This window comes from Nicrophorus vespilloides, unplaced genomic scaffold, assembly GCF_001412225.1.
Source record: "Nicrophorus vespilloides isolate i.1.1-1 unplaced genomic scaffold, Nicve_v1.0, whole genome shotgun sequence".
NCBI classification, from domain to species: domain Eukaryota; kingdom Metazoa; phylum Arthropoda; class Insecta; order Coleoptera; family Silphidae; genus Nicrophorus; species Nicrophorus vespilloides.
Genome location: NW_017100089.1, coordinates 218,778 through 235,045, shown reverse-complemented (window position 1 = coordinate 235,045; position 16,268 = coordinate 218,778). Strand labels below are relative to the sequence as shown.

The following is a 16,268-nucleotide window of genomic DNA, read 5'->3' as shown; positions in this document are numbered from 1 at the left end:
CTGATAATACTTAGTGTTTTTTTGTTTGTTTGTGATGAACGAAGCCAAAGAGGAAGTGAAGTGCTTGTGTATTGTTGTCAAGTTGTTAAGTGGAAAGCAATTGTTTCGTAAATATGACATTTTTCAATGTTTTGTTTCAATTGTATGTTAATTATAATTTAACCAACTATCAACTTCTTTTCTACGTTGTTCCAAAAAGAAGTTACAATTAAACGATACCGTTTTTCACAAGTAAAAAAGTGACATTTACTGAGTTTGACAATTGACTAACCGTTTTGTCTGATATTCCAACCTATAAAAGTAACCAACTTAAAATGTTGGTGCTAGAAATAAGGTTATAAACATTTCAATAGAAAGTTGCTAATTATTGAAAGTGACAGTGATTGATTTAAAACTCAATATGTTTGTTTTTTTAATCAAGAAGAATTTATAAAGTGAAAACGTTGAAATAGCTGTGTGAAAAAGTGTATCAACATAAATATGTTGCAAAAAATGTGTTTCTTAATGTTATTGTGCACGAATTTTACCAATTATAAATTCGTTACTTATCGTACGTTCGAAACTCTTGCATTGATTAATAATGGATTTGAGAGCAGAAACAGAAATGTAAGTGAAATACAAAAATCGCAATATAATTGTATGTAATTGTTGATTATTTATGTTCTTAAGAAGTATTCTGAATGCAAATGTTGTATGTAATGATAATTATATTAGAAAATTGTTAATAATATAAAGTAATTTCTTTTAAAGTAGTGAAGAAGAAAATCCTTTTTATCACAAAAATATAGATTATTACCTTATTTTATGTAACGAATGAAAAAATTGGCAACATTGTGCATTTTGTGCTGTTATTTAGTTGATTTACATTAAACAATTAATGTTTTCTTTATTAATCGTTTCCAATTTTCGTGTACAGTCACTAACGTGCAAAATAAATAAAAGGTATGTATACAAACAATTATAATCTTTATCTATACTAAATCTTTTTTTAGGATATTTTTGTTTTCTTTAACCTTAATAACCTTTTCTGTAGAAAATATCTAAACAAATTTGTCACAATAAACAAATTTCAAATTACGATTATTAATTTTATTTACGTCCCCGACAACTGAAAATTAGTACCAAACTAGAATTAGTTATTTTTTTATTTATTTATTTTTTTAAATTTACGTTTTTTGTTTTTGTTTCTATTCAACAGAGATCGTCCATCCAAAATATCTGAGCGAAAGAGGAGAGGAAAAGTATTTCAGAAATGGATATTTCTATGTCAAAGACAAGATCAACAAGGAAGGTTTCATACAGTTTTGGCGTTGCAAGAATAAAAACAGAGGTTGCAAAGCGAGAATCTGGACGTCCGTCACTGATGGATCGTTTATCGCTGAAAAACGGGAACACAAACCCAACTGTTCTTGAAATGGATCGACACGAAAGTTAACAAAACTAAGAAATAGATATTTTTCTATAGCCAACTATAAGGAAAATACGATAGAATAATTACATATAAATTTAATTTTTCAAAAAGTTGTTGAGCATTTAATATGCTTAATGATTGATACGTTTGTTACTTACTTACTAATAAGAGAATTTAACTTTTCTCATTTTGAACTTATTTTTGTATCATCTGCTTCTTAAATTCTATTGTACACATTTGAAATATGTTACATCATATAAACAGAAGTATTTATTAACTCGTTGACTCATTTTTTATGCTTAGGATTTTTCATGGGAAAAGATTAATGATTTTCAATAAAGAAAAAAAAAACTATATAAAAAAAAACATATTTTTTTTACTGATTTTCTTTGATTCAAATGAACAAGTATATGTTTTCAACAAACTGCTTACAAATATAATCCGTTCTGTTTTAGAGCCGAAGATTTACAGCTGCAAGAAGTGAACAGAATGAACTTTGATTGTGGAAAACCGAAGAGTTTCTCGTGCTCGATTTCCGGATGATCGTACAAATTGAAATGTGTTTCCAACGTGAGGCAGTACGTGAGCACTTCGGATAACAAGCATTTCGCTTAACGAGCAAAATGAATTGTAAGAAAAATGACTCGCTTAACGAGTGACGATTTTGAAAACTTGTGTGCAAATATAATTTGTGTTTGCTGTAAATGCAAAACACAAATGTATTGTCCCTAAACACCAAGTCCCCAAATTGATACAAGTAATATAAACAAATATAAACTCACTTCACCGTGTGTGAATTGGAAAACAGTTCCTAGTGTTAGTGGTCATTCCAGTTGCATCTTAGTGTTGTTTGTGATCACAAAATTTCCAAACTTGTGATCACAAAATGTTATTTGTGATTTTTGTACAAAATTTAATAACACTGGAATGTCTCCGAATAAAACTCGAGACCAAGTTATACTTTTTTTCTCCGGAATGGAACGCATTATCGTAATTTACATTGGTTTATATGGGAAAACGTGTGTCACTATACGAGTAAAAATCCGCAAATTTTGGAACGGATTCAACCCGTTAAGCGAGGTTTCACTGTACTTAACTATATGAAGCATATCTCCATCTGATCGCTTCCATTGTTGATTGTTTATGTTCTTAAGAAGTACTCAGAATGCAATTGTTCTATGTAATGATAATTATATTAGAAAATTGTTAATAATATAAAGTAGTTACTTGCAGTAATGAAGAAAATCTGTCGTGTCCCGGGATGGAATATATCTGGACACTGGAGTCCTAGTGGGTTTTATGGAAGAGTCTAGATTAAAGACAGTGTACTTAATAGTATTTATTTAACACTTAGATGCTGCAGTGTCGTAATCTAGCTTCCACTTGCTACAAGCATAAGTTGCTGGTTGATTATCAACTTATTGTATGCATCGGATGTAGTCTGTGTGAATTGCGATAAAAAATTGACAATATTTTGCATTTTCTACTGTTATTTAGTTGATTTATTACACAATTAATGTTTTCTTTCTTACAGATACAAACGTGTAAAATAACTAAAAGGTATGTATGCAAACAATTATAATCGTTATCTATACTATATCTGTTTTAGGATTCTTTTGTTTTGTATTCTATAACTACGTTCTATAACATTTTCTGCAGGAAATATCTAAATAAATTTGTCAAAATAAACAAATTGCAAATTACGTATAGTTATATTATTTACGTCCCAACAACTGAAAAATGGCACCGAACTAGAATTTGTATTTAAACATAGTAATATAGAAATATTTGATTTTGTTTGAAATAATTTTATTATTATTATTTTTTTTTAATTTACATTTTTTTGTTTTTGTTTCTATTCAACAGAGCTCGTCCATCCAAAATATCTGAGCGAAAGAGGAGAGGAAAAGTATTTCAGGAACGGACATTTCTATGTCAAAGACAAGATCAACAAGAAAGGTTTCATACAGTTTTGGCGTTGCAAGAATAAAAGCAGAGGTTGCAAAGCAAGGATCTGGACGTCCGTCACCGATGGATCGTTTGTCGCTGAGAAACGGAAACATGAACCCAACTGTTCAAAACAAAAAAACAAAAACAGTACTTCTTTTTCTTCAGAACACTATTTCTAGTGTAAAGACACTAGAATAAATTTAATTTTTCAAAAAGTTGTTGTGCATTCAATATGCTTAATTATTGATACGTTTGTTACTTACAAAATATTACTAATAAGAGAATTTAACTTTTCTCATTTCGAACTTATTTTTGTATCATCTGCTTCTTAAATTATTGTACACATTTGAATATGTTACATCATATAAACAGAAGTTTTTATTAACTCGTTGACACATTTTTTATGCTTAGGATTTTAGATTAATGATTTTCAATAAAGAAAAAACCATATATAAAAAAAATAAATATTTTATTTGATTAAAATAAACGAGTATACGTTTTCTCGTCGCCACAATCAGTTTACAAATAAAATCCGTTCTGTTTTAGAGCAGAAGATTTACAGCTGCAAGATCTGTCTACAAGCACATGAACTTTGACTGCGGAAAACAGAAGATTTTCTCGTGCTCAATTCCCAGATGCTCGCACAAATCGAAGCGTATTTCAAACGTGAACCTGAAGCATTTATTTAACTCTATGAAGGTTATCATCGTCTGATCGCTTCCATTCAAAATTATGTAATTCAAATTATAAAATAGATTTAGGTTTATAAAGAAATAATGTGATTATTTCTATTAAATTGATTCATGTATTTCTTTTTAGATTTGTTTTGCTTTATGATTGAATTGTAAAATTATTCTCTACAGCAGGGTTTCCCAAACTATTTTTTGCGGATCACTTGTGGAAAGTTAATGTGTTCAGTGAAACCCTGGAATGAAATAATTACTAAGTAAATATTGAATGATTTTTTCTCAATTTCTTTTTAAATGTTATTGATTATGTGTTATTTTACCTAGCCTACAAAATAAACAAGGTTTTCAGTGAAAATTTCAGGATTTACGAAGTGGTCAGTTGGAAAGAAAGTTTTTGAAACCCTGCTCTACATATCGCAAGCCCGACAACCGAAAGGCCGACTATTGAAATCCCGACGTTCGAAATCCCGACTGTATCGAAATGCCGACTGTATTAAAGTCTCGACGCTTGAAATCCCGACTTTGTCAAAATCCCGACTAACATAATCCCGACAATCAAAATCCCGACTATATCGAAATCCTGACTACCATAATTCCGACAATCAAAATCCCGAGTATATCGAAATCCCGGCTGGCTCAAAATCCCAACGTTCGAAATCCCGACTTTGTCAAAATCCCGACTAACATAATCCCGACAATCAAAATCCCGACTATATCGGAATCCTAACTACCATAATTTCGACAATCAAAATCCCGACTATATCGAAATGCCGACTACTATAAAAAAATGTTATTGTAGAAATTTATAATAATAAAAGACACTGTCGGGATTTCGATATAGACGGGATTTTGATTGTCGGGATTATGGTAGTCGGAATTTTGTCATAGTCGGGATTTCGAACGTTGAGATTTTGAGCCAGCCGGGATTTCGATAGACGGGAATTCGGTTGTCGGGCTTGCGATTGCCACCGCTCTACATATATAGTCTGTAGTATAGAGCGGCGTTTTTTCAACCTATTTGTTTATAATATAAGTGTTTTGACGCATTGTGACAGCTGTCATTTCGCGACAACTGTCAAAATTCGATTAATATGTGTAAATTAATATATCTAGAATAAGGATTTTGTTTTTGGGTAATGACCAATACGGTCGAATGTTATTTTATTTTCGAAAACAGTTTTTTTTTTGTAATTTTGTTTTGTTTTTGGTACATCTGTCCCGAATGTTACTGTTCGTTGCTAGGTGATGGAAATAACTCCTTGAACGAAATCAACGTTGTTCGTCTCGAATCCTCGATAATCCTCCTAAGCACACTCAGCTTAAATGTACAATAATCATATTAACTACCGCAATCGCTTCAAGTAAACTAAAACTCCGTTTATTTTGTTTGTTCGTAAATAACCAAAACAAAACAAAAAAAAATGAATAATAAGTTATGGTTATGGTTAGCTTTTAAATGAGCATCGGTTTGCAGTCGGTTCGCAAATAACAATTGCCTATTTTTTAGGTGACGGGAAAATTTACGGCTGCCACACGTGTCCCAGACGGTACAAGCACAAGGCGTCCCTCTACAATCATCGAACGTTCGAGTGCGGAAAACTGCCGCAATTCATCTGCGAGTTCCATTGCGGTTACATGACAAAGCGGAAGTCGAGCTTGAAACAGCATTACACGATGGTCCACAGGAGGCACTCGATTTTTCAATAACAACAACAACACACAAAAAAAGAAAGAAATATCAAAAAGTAAACGCAACGATTTTCTTTTCTTCATTTTTTTTTAATAATTTCTTCTTCGCCACCGCCGCAACTCTATCCTCTCTCTTTCAAAACTTCTGTATGTGTTACTACTGTATTATTATTATTTTTTTTGTTATTGATTTATTTTCTTTTGTTCGTACTGTTGAGATGTTGATGTAGCGCGCCTCGTACATTTTCATTCACATCCATTCGTTTTTCTTCTCTTTTGCTTTTAGGATTAAGGATGTACAGCTGCAACTCATGCCACAAGATTTACAGACACGCGGCCTCGCTTTACAACCACACGACGTTCGATTGCGGGAAACCGAAGAGGTTCAGCTGCTCGATTCCCGGATGTCCTTACAAGTCGAAGAGACACAACAACGTCAAGCAGCACATGAGGCTCAAGCACGTCCTCCGTTCTGAAAGTAACATCGTTTCGCCACATCCGTCGATCATTTGTTAAAACAAATAACACCACTTGTCAGATTGATACTTCTCAGTGGAAATTAAAAGAAGATTTATTTTTTTATATTTATTTTGCGTATTAATATTTAGTTTGTTTTTTTTTACTTGTCCAAAGGTAATGAGAATGATAACAAATATATGACTTGTTAGATGATATACCGTTACTAATTTATTTCCTCCCCTTTCTATTAATTATATCTTCTTTTTATAATAACCAAAGGCTTTTATGTCTTTCACGATAATAGAAGTTGAAATTGTTACTAACTTAATAACATCAACAGTCTAAAGACCTAATGTCTTTTTGTCCTAATGTCTCTTAAATTATATAAACATTGACACTCCTATCAGTGTCAAACGTCAAAACCGTGCATAAATCATATAATTTGTATAATAATCCTTTTTTGACACTTTTGATTATTTATGTAATTATATTTTTTTTACATCAATATTTTTTTTTTTCATTTAGCTTAATCTGGATTTCAAGTAATATCTACCAGAACCCGAATAAATTAATCTCTGGTAGTTTACCTTGAATTATATTTCTGTAAATACAAAAATAATGATAAATGCAGTTTAACATTTGTTTGTTTACTTAGGATTAGTAAACATGACTGGTGCAGATAAGCGACAAAGGAATGAAGAAAATGTCCAACCTAACCTATCAAAATATAACTGAATAATGTATATTTAAGTGTTGTTTATAACTTTCAAATACGTATTGTGTGCACTTTGTAAACATTTTAATAGATTATCGGATTTGTAGAAATCTGCAAAGTTTTTCAAAATTTTAATTTTTAGTTACTCAACTAACCTAAAAGTAAATGTGGCAACTGTCATTGCAACGTTCAGATGGTTGGTTATGTAATTGTGTGTTTTTTTTTCTTTGAAGTACTTGCGTATAATTAAGTGAGAATTGAAATAATGTGACTGTTAAAAATGTTCAATAATGTAAACATTTGTAAACATTTTAGTAGATCATCGGGTTTGTAGAAATCTGCAAAGTTTTTCAAAATTTGAATTTTTAGTTACTCAACTAACCTAAAAGTGAATGTGGCAACTGTCATTGCAACCTTCAGATTGTTGGTTATGTAGTTGTGTGTTTTTTTTCTTCTTTGGAGTATTTGTGTATAATTAAGTGAGATTTGAAATAATGTGACTAATAAAAATTATCAACAATGTTATAAAACGACTACTAGACGTAAAGTGATGGTGATTGTGGTGAGTATTACTTTTGTGCAATTTTTTATTTCAAATTATTGTCAATGAAGTTTCTGTAAAAGGTTATAGTTTTTTGGTAATTACAAAACACTTTTCTACAGTCTCATTTTACTATACTATCTATTATGAGTATTAATTTTAAGTTTTTTTTTTCAAATTACATTTGCATCTTAATTTGTCATCTATCATAAAATGTTTTAGTTGTATTTGATACCAATGAAACAATTGTTTGCAGACATTGAATGTTAAAATTGAAATCAGTAGAATACAACTCGTTTCGTTGATTAATGTGTGTTCGTTATTTCTTAAATACATTGGAATTTCCTTTTTTTAAGGTTTCAAGTGTGCGAACTGCGATAAGTTTTACATGAGAAAGCATTCTCTGTCGTCCCACGTAAGATACGAATGCGGCAAGGAGGCTTCGATCAAATGTCACCTGTGTCCGTACGTGACGAAAATCAAATCGAATTACCGCCGACACTTCAAAGCATGGCACACTAAGAACAAATAAACGAATTGAAAATAAACACAAAGATATCTTTATTTATGCATACAACTATATCCTTTTTATTTTGATCCTCTTTCCGTTTTTTGTTTTGTTGATGTTGTCGTTTACGAATGAAAATGCTAGTAAAACAATTGTTTTTTCGTTTTGTTCTTGTCGTGTGCCGATTAGCGAATGATTGAAATTGCTGTGTGTGTGTGTGTGTGTTCATCTCATTAATCTATGTTTGTTTTAGGTAATGGATATTACAGTCACGAAGGATACTTCGAGTGTGCGACGTGCAGAAGGTCGTACAAGACGAAGGGTTCGTTGGTGCGACACATCAAGTTCGAATGTAACAAGGAGAAGATGTTCCAATGCTCGCTGTGCTCGAGCAAGTTCACTAGGAACACGACGCTCGTCGGACACATGCTCAAAGTCCACAACTGCCTGAACGTGTAGAATTTGGAATAAGTACATCTGTCGAAAGTACAAATAGTTAGATTGTATCGTGTTTCGTGTGAAAAGAATTATGATGATAATAATAATAAAAAGAAAAGTTAGACAATCGCAAAGGGCGCAATCAATCTGACAGAAGCAACAGGCGACTTGTTGATGTAGGCCAGTTAACGTTGGGAACGTTTCTGTTTTAGGCTGGGGCGAGAGGAAGACGTTCCCTTGTAAATTATGTGGCAAAACGTACTTGCACAAGCCCAGCCTCTACAGACACTACCGTTACGAGTGCAACAAGAAGAGGACCTTCAAATGTCCGTATTGCAAGTACATCGGCTACCAGAAGGTCCACACCGAAAGACACCTCAAACTCAAACACAGAACCCTTTTACAATGAAACCCAGAAGAAATGTGTCCATAGTTATAATAATAAGATTAATAAAAAAGAAATGAACGTGTTGCATGATGTTAAATATCGTTCCTGTATGTCCTATATTTCCAAATTATTTATTTTCTTTTTTTCTCTTCTTTTGTGTTTGCGGCATTTCCAGCAGAGTAATTAGCAAAAACGTCTTTTTCTTTTAGGTCCGTTCTATGGGAAATTTAAAGTGAAAAATTTCAGATGCGACTTGTGCAGTAAATGCTACAGTCACCAGCCGAGTCTTTCCAGACACAGGAAGACGCACTTCCGAAATCCCCTAGACATGTTAACGCAATTTCACTAATAAAAGATTTAAAAAACAGTCTCTTATTGAAAATTGCACCTCAAATCCAAAAAAAAAAACCTCAACTGCATTTTTCCATCGCTATATTTGTTTTACTATTGTTTGTTTTTTTTTTTTATATAACTTTGTGTTTGCCTGTGCCTCTTTGTTGCAATATGTTCTCTTTTCAGATACGGAATGGGAGAAGGTCAAGTGCAGAAGGTGCAAGAAACGATTCGCGGGCGACATCAACAGAATGAACAACTTCTGCAACGTCTGCAATCGGAAGCGAAAGTTCAAGTGTCCTTATTGCAGTTACGCCGGGTTCAGGACGTCCCATGTTCAAAGGCACGTGCAGAATCTGCACTACAAGGAGGTCCGGAAAACTAGTAGATAGTTTTACAACGAACACATAGAAAATGCAGCCAACAAATGTGATACAGACACGTCCTTCCATCCAAATGACAGGACGTTTTGAAGAATTCGCATACTTTTTTTTTTAAGATTTTGTTTCTGTTATTTTCTGACAAATATGTTATTACGTTGTTTATTTTTTTTTTGCTTTATGATATGGTTTTAGTTTAAAATTGTTTTTGAGTCGAGTAAAAAGTAGAATTATGAAGATTATTGTTGAAAAAACGCTCTACCTGTAGCCATTATGAATGGTTTTATTTAGTATTTACAATTTCCATTCTACTCTACCACAATTCATTTGTTTCCAATTAACTCGCATTAATAGATTCATCCAAATATTATTCTTGCAACAAGCAAACAAAAAACATATGAATCATTTTAACGATAACGCGATTTATTCGTACCGCGTTATACTGTAGTATTAAATAATTTCAATATTTTTCTTTTCATAAGTTTTCAAAAATAATCAAAATTTCATTAGTTTCATTTTATAAATATTTCGTGTCTTGCTTTATTAACGTATCTTTTGGGTTGATGGAATTTAAATGCAATTTATAACGAGAGAAGTTGCAAATATAATTATATAAATTACAAAATAATTACTTTTTTTTTGTCCTAATTTAAATTGGAAACTTTTTGTATTTCCTCTCAACGAGTCACTCGATTTATTCAATCTTTTCCACTATAAAAATCTTGATGTTAAGTCAATTATTATTGTTTACTCAATTCACATAGTAGACATTTTAATTAGTTTAGCTATTCTTTTCTATTATTTTGTATCAAGTAGGTTAAAACATTTCTTGTTTACTGTAATAATTTTCTTTTTCCGTAAATTTTTCCTTATTTTTTTTGTAATTATAATAATAAAACAAACAAACAAAATTGAAAGATGTAAGAGATGAAATTATTTGTTTTTATTTTTGTGTAGTATTTTAGACGTAAGTGTGCGACGACCAGTTTTCATTGGCTCCGTTTTTTCTTCTTCTCTGCTTTTAGTGTCTGTTGCAAGGGAAAAGTACTGCTGCGATCGCTGCGGAAAGTCTTACTCCTACAAGAGCAACTTGTGCAGACATCGAAGGATCGAGTGCCAGAAGACGAAACGCAACATCTGCCCGTACTGCAACTACGCCGCGTATCACAAGCACGTGATGGACAAGCACATAAAACGGAAGCACTACCGCGTGTTACGTTAAGAGAATCAATCAATTTATTATGTAAAATTTGATAATATATCATTAAGGCAGCTTGTAATTGTGATTATATGCGATATTCCGATTGTTGTTTTATTTTCTAAAACGAATTAATAATAATAATAAAACGCTTCCCAAGTTTCTCTGTTCTCTGTGTTGTGCTTATGACGATATATTTCCTTTTGGGTTCGATCTGTTTCTTCCGAGCAGCTCTCGATTTCCACGTAATAATCTCTGTTCTTCTGTTTTTTAGACTTAATCAGGGTGAAGTATCCGTGCGACAAGTGCGGCAGATCGTACTTCCACAGGAGCAACCTGTACAGACACAGGAACGTGGAATGCTGCAAGGAGAAACGCAACATCTGTCCTTACTGCAATTACGCCTGTTACCACAAGCACATCCTCAACTCGCACATCGCCAACAAGCACAACATCTCGGTCTATCACTGAAAGAAATATCAATCAATTTAGTCTAGTTTGTTTTATTTTTCTCTTTTAGTTCCTTTAGTTTGTTCATGTTCGACTATATATATATATATATGAACTCAATAAAAAGAAGCACACATATTTCTTTCATTAAGCCTTCTCTCAGAAAGAAAGAAACGAACGAACAAAATCTTACATCCACATCCCATCGTCTTCAAAATTATTAATCGCATGTCTCGAACATCCTTCTCCCTTCTCTGTTTTAGACCCCATGAAGTCGGAGCCCAACGACAGCGAGGTCATCCCCCCAGACACGAAACTCTTCTGCGCCAAGTGTCGTAAATTCATCCAGGATCCGGACATGTTCGAAAGGCATCAGTTGAACTGCGGGAAACGCACGAAGAGGTTCTTCACCTGCAGCAGGTGTCAGATGGTTTACAGCTCGAAGCTCAATCTGAACAAGCACATGGTTAACTGCACCGCGAATTATGATGCAGGTTTGCATACATCTCTCAATATCACCGTTCGTCCGTATTTACCTTCAGTTATCTTTCAGCTACCGTGAGCAGAGTGCACTTCTGCAAGGAGTGTCGTAGGCGGTACAACACCAGACACGACCTGGAGGTGCATCTGAGATCTGAATGCGCCAAGAACTCTATCTCCAAGTTCTATTGCGATCACTGTCTCGAGGGATTCACGGCAAAGTACATTTTGATTCAGCACTTGCAGATTTGCCCAAGAGGACCGCGGAGACCACCGCTCTGATGGTTCACAATGAAATCCGTTGCCTTCAGACAACAGATACGCACATATATATACATATATTTTAATGTAGTTGATAAATGTTTTACTTGTTTACTTAGTCTATTAACAATAACAATATCTTCAGTTTCATCGTAATTTACTTAGCTGATAGACTTAATACTTATTATTTTTGTTAATTATCAATACTGTTGTTCAATAAAGAAACTCAATATTTTCAGATAATCTTCTAGTTATAAACGAATTCAAATCGTTAGTTGAATTCATTCGGTGTAATTTATTTCAGGTACAATCAACAATTCTATATATATAATCGACAACAATGTCCTCGAATTTCAACAATAGTTTCAAGTGTGTTATGAGATAAAAAAAACAGTTGAAAACTAATATAAACATAATTCGATTACAACATCAAAAATGTATTATATTTCTATAACAACAAAGTTTGAGAACTTTATACATCTTTTAGCTATTATACTTTGCAATTATTTATGGAATTAATGAATATTTCATTTAAAATCAAAGGTTTAATTTTCTCTCTATTCGCAATATTATTTTATTGACAACATCTATATTTTTGACAACTGTGTAAAAGTCATTGCAAAACAAAATATAGTGGTACCTTGCTTAACGAGCAAAATGAATTGTAAGAAAAATGACTCGCTTAACGAGCGATGTTTCGTATAAGGAGTGACGATAAGAGAAGTCCCAGATTGCGCGCCTGCTACATCATGTTTAAAACTTATGTACACTTATTATATGTATATTTTTGAATATGTTTTACTAAACGAGTAAAAATCCGGAAATTTTGAAACGGATTAAACTCGTTATCGAGGTTCCACTGTATAGTAAAACCAACATGAACAATTAGTGATAAAACTTTGATTTAAACTAATTTAATATTTAAGTCACTACTAATTACACTATTTATGAAAATATTACTTTAGTATTCTTAAAAAAAAACATGTTGTTATTTAAAATTAATATACAATGACATAAAGGTATATATAAAAGTTGTTCAATGAACCAGTGGTTAATATATCAATTTTTTTCCGCGGTGCCCCAAGTCAAAACATTGTTCTATCTCAGGACAACTTATGTTAATAATAGTTTTTTTTTTAAATTTTTGTTTTGTCTAAAACAGTCGATTAGTAATGTCTAATTTGTCTCATCATGTTGTTATGATAACACTTAATTATACCAGAACAACTGAAAGTTATTGATTAATGACAGTTAAATGTCAATATTTGTATTTTTTTTAATTCTTGCATTTTCCAGATCACTTGCAAAATAGGAAATTGCATCAACATCAGTAGCAAAATAAAAAAAAATTACACATACGTCAACCATAAATTCCTGCAAGTGTATTTAACATAAACACAGAATTAACAAACATATTGTGGGTTATGATTGGGGGTTGAGGGTGTGTTGTTGTTTTTGTTGTTGCCGAAGAACGGAGCGTGTTCGAAAACCAAAAAATTTCACAACATTTCCTCCACTTCTTCTTTCTGCTTGCAGACGACTCGTTGCGATACCATTGCTTGTACTGTCCGAAAAATTACAAGCACAAGGGTGACCTGAACAGACACATGAAGTACGAGTGCAGCACGACCGGATTCTTTCAGTGCAGAATCTGCGGGAAGAGGTTCTCTAGGAAGTCCGTGTTGAAGACGCACACCTTCACCCAACACAAGAGCTACCTAAACTGAACGTTTCGGTTTCGTTGTCGTTAAGACTTTTGAATTTTCTATTTGAATTGTTGATGTTTTTTTTTTTAAATAAAAGAACTATTCGTTAATTTCCAGATGAGACTCGGCAACTTTAGAAATAATCACAATCATTTACTCACAACCCTACCACTTTTTGCAGAGTGTAATAAATTAGGAACAAATATAATTTAAGATCTAGTATGTTTCAATGAAATTGACGTTCTTTATCTGGGAATTACTAACTTTTTTTTTTTATAATCGAAGAATATCTTGAAGAAAAAAATAAATAAATGTGTGATGAATTCTTTTGGGATGGATGTTTACAATTTAATGTTAGTCATTTACATTATATATCAGCATGCATATTTATTATTAAAGTGCGAACGATGAACACGTTAACTGAAGTCATTCGTTTTAGTGCACGGTGACGGAGGAGCAGCCTGTCCGAACTGCGGAAAGGTTTACAAGAATGCGACGACGCTGAAGACGCATCTGTCTCAGGACTGCGGCAAAATCCGCGCCTTCGAATGCCCAATGTGCCCTTACAGCTCCAAAAGGAAATACCAGCTGCAGTGCCACTTGCGGATCAAGCACAGACTTTCCAATATCCATTTATAAGCCCGTACATAGAAACTATTTAATCTTTACTTTAAGTAATCTCTTTTGCATCTAAAAGAAGAAACACTTTGATAAAAATCACAAACACACACACACCAAAAGAAAATAAAAAATCAATAGAAGATGCGTTGCGATCGTCTCTATTTGACTTGGGTTTTTTCTTGTTGTCTTGCAGATCTTCCGGCCTCGATGTACCAACGACCGACGTGTCCGATGTGCCACAAGGCGTACAAGAACGCGAACACTCTGAAGTCGCACATCTCCCAGGATTGCGGAAAACTGGTGCGGTGCACGATCTGCAACTACCAGTGCTCCCGAAAATATGTCCTCAAAGAGCACATGAAAATTAAACATAACATTTTTCTCTGAGCAACCGTATTGTATTGTACATCTCTGTAGATTCGTACTCTCCTCGCCATCCTCTCTCGTCCCACCACGACGTCGTGTAGGACGCGCGTCTCTGTAGATCGTGGTAGAACGTCGCATCTTCTTTTATTAACGCCGCTCAATTTTCAGAGTTTTCCTCGGACGGAGGATTGTATGGGGAAACTAGGAAAGCGTTCGCCTGTCCCAACTGCGACAAATCCTATACCCTCTACCACAACCTGAAGAGACACCGTAAGATCGAATGCGGAAAGGCCAAGACCTTCCACTGTCCCTACTGCCCGCGGTCCTACTACTATAAGAGCGACCATCGAATCCACGTTATGCGACACGAAATGAAGCAGTTCAACTAATCTCACCCGAAACACACCATGTGCCCTTCGATGTATTTTCTTAACATGTCTATATTTTATAATAAAAAAAACAGATCAACAAATATCAAAACAGAATGAAACTACAACTACAATCTTTATTTCAGAAAGACATCGCTACACACACATACATCACGCTTGATTATTCCTCATCCATGAATGAATAAACCAAAAATTGGTTTTGAGATATTTGTAAGAACTCAACTATTGCAAACCTCGCGTTTCTTGACAAAATATTTAAAAACTGTTGATGAACAATAGATTATATCTTTACAAACTTGATGCTAAAGAAGAGACAAAATACTTCACTGCATAGAATAGTGATATAAGTAAAAGAAAAACATTACAACTGATGTCTTATTGGATAGAAAACACAATATTTAATTCAATCTTAGCACATTCTATATTATAGATCAGAAAATAAATAATAAAAAGTTAATATTCATGATTTCAGCTCAATGTAGGCGTTGATTTTCGTTGATAAAAAAACAACAACTGTGTTTGGTCATACAAACTATGGTCACCAAGGAGTAACCATGGAGTTGAGTAGTAACAATCTATTCACTTTAATCAGGAATAATTATTAATTTTATATATTTTGCAAAAAAAAAATAAGAAGCTGCGATTTAGTAGAAAGTTTTTTCTTGTTTTGTTGAAGAAGATATGCATATATCTTATTTAAATATTAATTAAGTGCGTTTCGTCGTCTTTGGGTTTTAGATTTGAGGAAGCGCTTCCAGTGCAACTGCTGCGGCAAAGCCTACACCCTGCTGAGGAACCTGAAGAGACACATCAACGTGGAGTGCGGCAAAGAGAAAACCTTCGTTTGCGATTACTGCAATCACAGGTTCTACTACAAGAACGATTTGCGGTTGCACACTTTCCGACATCAATGATCGATCACGTTCTTCCTAAATAAACAATTCAACGAAGCCATTCAGTTAACTAAAAACACTCGTTCCTGCAGACGTGCATTTACCATTTATACGAACACAAAATAATAACAGTCAACTAGATAGTCATAATAAATGTTTTGTTTTATGATTTATGTACACGTCCGGTGTCTTTAATGTTCATTTTATATAATTTTTTTTTATATTGTTGTTGTTTTCTGAAACGACCTGCGATTCGATATTAAAGTACGTGCATTCTTTTAGGGAACAGATTCACGTGCACGAAGTGCGGAAGAATCTACAAGGCTCATTCGTCGCTCTACAGGCACGTGAGGTTCGAATGCGGAAAGATGGGCAGTCACAGGTGCCCTTTTTGTATTTACAC

The 16,268-nt window shown here is 33.4% G+C and overlaps 4 protein-coding genes across 4 annotated transcripts; all 4 read left to right on the top strand.

The window, feature by feature from the left end:
• Positions 1-5,864: 5,864 nt before the first annotated feature.
• Positions 5,865-6,448, top strand: LOC108567513 (longitudinals lacking protein, isoforms J/P/Q/S/Z-like). Its single transcript, XM_017928025.1, has 2 exons — positions 5,865-5,886; positions 6,026-6,448. Exon 2 carries the CDS (start codon positions 6,034-6,036, stop codon positions 6,253-6,255), a length of 222 nt encoding a protein of 73 aa, XP_017783514.1. The 5' UTR covers positions 5,865-5,886; positions 6,026-6,033; the 3' UTR covers positions 6,256-6,448.
• Positions 6,449-8,202: 1,754 nt separating this feature from the next.
• LOC108567493 (zinc finger protein 790-like) lies at positions 8,203-11,170 on the top strand. The gene is made up of 6 exons (XM_017927989.1): positions 8,203-8,407; positions 8,613-8,726; positions 9,308-9,492; positions 10,459-10,468; positions 10,527-10,718; positions 10,974-11,170. The coding sequence occupies exons 1-6, from the start codon at positions 8,203-8,205 to the stop codon at positions 11,168-11,170; spliced, it is 903 nt and encodes a 300-aa protein (XP_017783478.1).
• A 247-nt stretch (positions 11,171-11,417) lies between these two features.
• Positions 11,418-13,617, top strand: LOC108567492 (gastrula zinc finger protein XlCGF17.1-like). Its single transcript, XM_017927988.1, has 3 exons — positions 11,418-11,643; positions 11,703-11,828; positions 13,427-13,617. Exons 1-3 carry the CDS (start codon positions 11,418-11,420, stop codon positions 13,615-13,617), a joined length of 543 nt encoding a protein of 180 aa, XP_017783477.1.
• An 807-nt stretch (positions 13,618-14,424) lies between these two features.
• On the top strand, positions 14,425-14,972 carry LOC108567491 (zinc finger protein 425-like). The gene is made up of 3 exons (XM_017927987.1): positions 14,425-14,517; positions 14,635-14,707; positions 14,752-14,972. The coding sequence occupies exons 1-3, from the start codon at positions 14,425-14,427 to the stop codon at positions 14,970-14,972; spliced, it is 387 nt and encodes a 128-aa protein (XP_017783476.1).
• Positions 14,973-16,268: the final 1,296 nt, after the last annotated feature.